General features: G+C 50.9%; 1 protein-coding gene across 6 annotated transcripts in view; it reads right to left on the minus strand.

Annotated features, from left to right (window-relative positions):
• Positions 1-3353, minus strand: part of ST5 (suppression of tumorigenicity 5) — a 141642-nt gene that overhangs the window by 14126 nt on the left and 124163 nt on the right. For all 6 annotated transcript variants that reach the window (XM_015596594.2, XM_025038815.1, XM_015596601.1 and 3 more), the window contains 2 exons: positions 2035-2112; positions 1350-1490 (listed from right to left, as the gene is read on the minus strand). In XM_015596594.2, coding sequence (XP_015452080.1) covers positions 1350-1490; positions 2035-2112 — 219 coding nt within the window. The remainder of the gene's footprint in view (positions 1-1349; positions 1491-2034; positions 2113-3353) is intronic.

The raw sequence follows: 3353 nt of genomic DNA on the forward strand, positions 1-3353 counted from the left end.
CCAAGCTCCGCCCTCCTTCCTGGTATTCCTCCCATCTTCTCAACCTTCAGATCTGCTTCTCCTCTACTACAGGACTTCTAAAATGTTGGAGTCCCTCAGGACTGAGGAGGACTGAGGCCTGGGCTCTCTTCTCTTCCCTGTCTACACTCTGCTACTAAACATCCTTGGATGTCTCCCATGTATCTTAACTGTAACACGTACACAGTCCAACTCTTCCTCTTCCTTCTTCTAATCAGCTCTTCCTTCACACGCTCCATCAGCTACACTGTTGCTTAAGCCAGAAAGCTGGGAGTCAGCCTTAAAATCTCCCTAACGCTTATTCCCTATTTCCAATCAAACGCCAAGTGCTACTTGATCCTAATTCTCAAATACATCTCAAACCCATCTACTTCTCTTCATCTTTTCCACGACACTTTAATCCAAGCTACGGTCATCCCTTGCTTGTACGACTGCAACAGTATCCTCGCAGTATCCCTGTTTTCACTTCAATCTATTATCTATATAACAGCCGGCGTGAGATTTTAAAAACATACCTCAGATGTTATAACCCTGCTTTATATAAGATCCAAAATCCTTATCTTGGCTGAGCAGGCACATTGAGGTTTGGCCCCTGATGCCTCTCCGCCCCTGCTCACCATCCCTTCGAGCATTTTGGCTTTTTTTCAGTTCCTTGATAAGCACTCACATTTCCCCGACTACTGCTTTTGCATGTGCTTTTCCCTCTACCTGGAATAATCTTCTCCCATCCTGACCCTTCTCTTTCAGTCTCCGTCCCCTCCTCTCACTCTATTTAGCTGACTCCACTCGTTTCAGGTCCCTAGTAAAATGTCACTTATCAGGGGAGGCCTTCCCTGGCCCCCTAATCCAGAGCAGATCCCATTACATACCCTCACTCCTATGCTTTCGCTTGGCGTTGTTAACACAATTAGGAATTGCCTATTTATAAATAGAAGTATTTATTTAATATCCGTCTCCCCGACTAGACTATGAACTCCACGAGGACAGAGCTGTGCCCCTCTTTAACTTTATGACTGCCCCAAGGTCTGACGTGATCCCCGAACGTGAGAGAGCACCGTACTCAGTAACTATTTGATGAACGAATAAAAGGTGGGCGGGCGGTGTGTAATTTAAGCCATACAGGTCCAGAAAGGCCCCTAGGAGTTGCAGAGAGAACAGCAGTTCTGTCATCCCCTTTTCCAGTCCCTGCTGATTAGGTATACACACACGGTGAGCGTGGAAGGGGCCGCGCTCTGTATCTTGCTCTGCACCAAAGATGGTAATCTTGGCAAGGCAGGCCTCACTCCGGCCCCCATCCACAGTCTGAGAAAGGAGGCAGCAGAAATCCCTACCTCATTGCCAGCACCTGGCAGGAATGTCTTCACTTTGATGGTCTTCCCTGGAGCGGGGAAGGGCGACTCCATGAGACTCCTCATGAAGGGATAGACCAACGCGGCAGAGATCCCACGCCGTCGCTCCACCTCGTCTAGGACCTGTGCCCACCGCCAGCAGCCCGAAGAGAAAGGGTGTCAGGGCGCTGCCCTTACCTACCTCCGGGGCAGAGAAGAGGGCAGCCTGGCATCTGACTAGTGGGGGACTAGCTGGGAGACAGGACTGTCTTGCCAGGAGCTTCGCACCCTACTCTTCTCGTTTCCCTGGGCACTCAGCGATTGCTCTGCCTCCGACCCCAAGAGCTGAGTAGCTGGACAAAGGAAATGCCACTTGAGAGTCAGATCCCTGGGCACTTGGCTTCCCCAAGGTGGTCTCTGCCCTCAAGTCCTCTGGCCCAGGGTGGGCTGTGACATTAGCAGACGCTGTTGGTACAGGAGCTGGGGAGCTGCTAGATGCGGAGCCAGGTTTGGGAATCAGGAGGGAATCAGAGAGCTCGCTTGCACTTGCTCTTGCATTCTCTCCTCCTCTCGCCCTCTCGCTCTCACACACACACAGGTGGTTTTCTCATCTAAGCTGGCTGCGGATACTCCTATGGGAGCTGTCAGCTGTGGGGAGGAGGAGGGAAGTAAGCCAGAGCCCTCTTACCTTGGAAAACAAGCCGAAGCAGCCAAGGCGGCTGATGACACAGTATACCTCTGGCAACCGAGGCCCCTTCCCACTTGGCTGGGCCAGGACAAGGAGGAGGAGGGAGACACAGACACAGAGAATGCATGATTACTACATCTGGCTCCTTTTCCTTGGGAACTGAGGACTAAGGACTGCTCTTCTTGTGGAAGAAGAAAGACTCCAAACCTCTTCTAAACCTCTACTCAACCAGGCCCCAAAGGAGAGGCTGCCAGTCTCGGGGGACAGGCTTCAGCCTCTGGTGGGCCTTCCAGCCCAAGGTGCCAGGCACCTGCAAAGCTCTACACAGGCTCCACCCTGCTTCCCAAGTGGACGCTGATGGGGGCTGGAAAAGGACAAAGCAGACTGGCAGAGGCTTTATGACCCGTGGATTTACATCTCGAAGGCTGAGACCCCCAACGATGCAGTGGTAATGAGAGGGACTTGTATATAATCTTAGCAGCAAGCCATGTAGTTTTCTGCCCCCCACAGGCGGCATTCTGCAAAATGTTCCTTTTCTCAGTTGCTCTTTTCCCTCTTTCTAGATCCATCCCCTTCTAGGAAGGCTAAGTGAAAACAGATAACGGAAGGAAACTACTAATTACTGAATGTTTACCATACCTGAGTCCTGGGCTTGGTACTTTACAAAAACCTTGTGAGACAGGCATGATTATCCCCATTTTATAGATGAGTAAACTGAGTTTTAAAATATTAAGCCATCGCCCAAGATTATGTATCTAGAAGTCATGAAACCAGGAGTCTGTTTTGGCCTCTGATTTGCTATCTTACCTCTAAAGCAAGTTGCTCTCTGACAGGAAGGAAGAGAAAGAGATGCAAAGACACGGGATAAAGGTATGCTGCGGAGTAGAGGAGAACAAAGAGAAATAGAGATTTGAAAGGTAGGCAGCTGAAGGAGATGTGTACTGAGAGCTCCCCATGCCAGGAGCCCCCAAATGCAGGCTGAGGTGAGTCCACAAGAGTCTACTCCAGCCAAGGGCTGGCAGGGCTCTGTGGCCGCCTTTGGCTCAGAGGCCTGGAGTGCCTGGCAAGGCCTAGTGGGGAGGAAGGAGAGCAGCAGGTGCTGGCCCCTCACGCAGGCTGCTAAGCAAATGCAGATGGGGCTATTTCAGTCTCCAAACCTGCTGGCCACACGTCACAGATCTAAAGAGAAGGCAGAATCTGTTTTTGTCCATATTAGGCCTGAAACTCACTCCCCAATCTTTCCCTCTCCCCCGCCTCCCCTAAAGCCCCAAGTGATTAAATCAAGTATGTGGGATTTGGGTTAGAATCATTGTGTCCAA

Source organism: Pteropus alecto, unplaced genomic scaffold, assembly GCF_000325575.1.
Source record: "Pteropus alecto unplaced genomic scaffold, ASM32557v1 scaffold461, whole genome shotgun sequence".
NCBI lineage: Eukaryota > Metazoa > Chordata > Mammalia > Chiroptera > Pteropodidae > Pteropus > Pteropus alecto.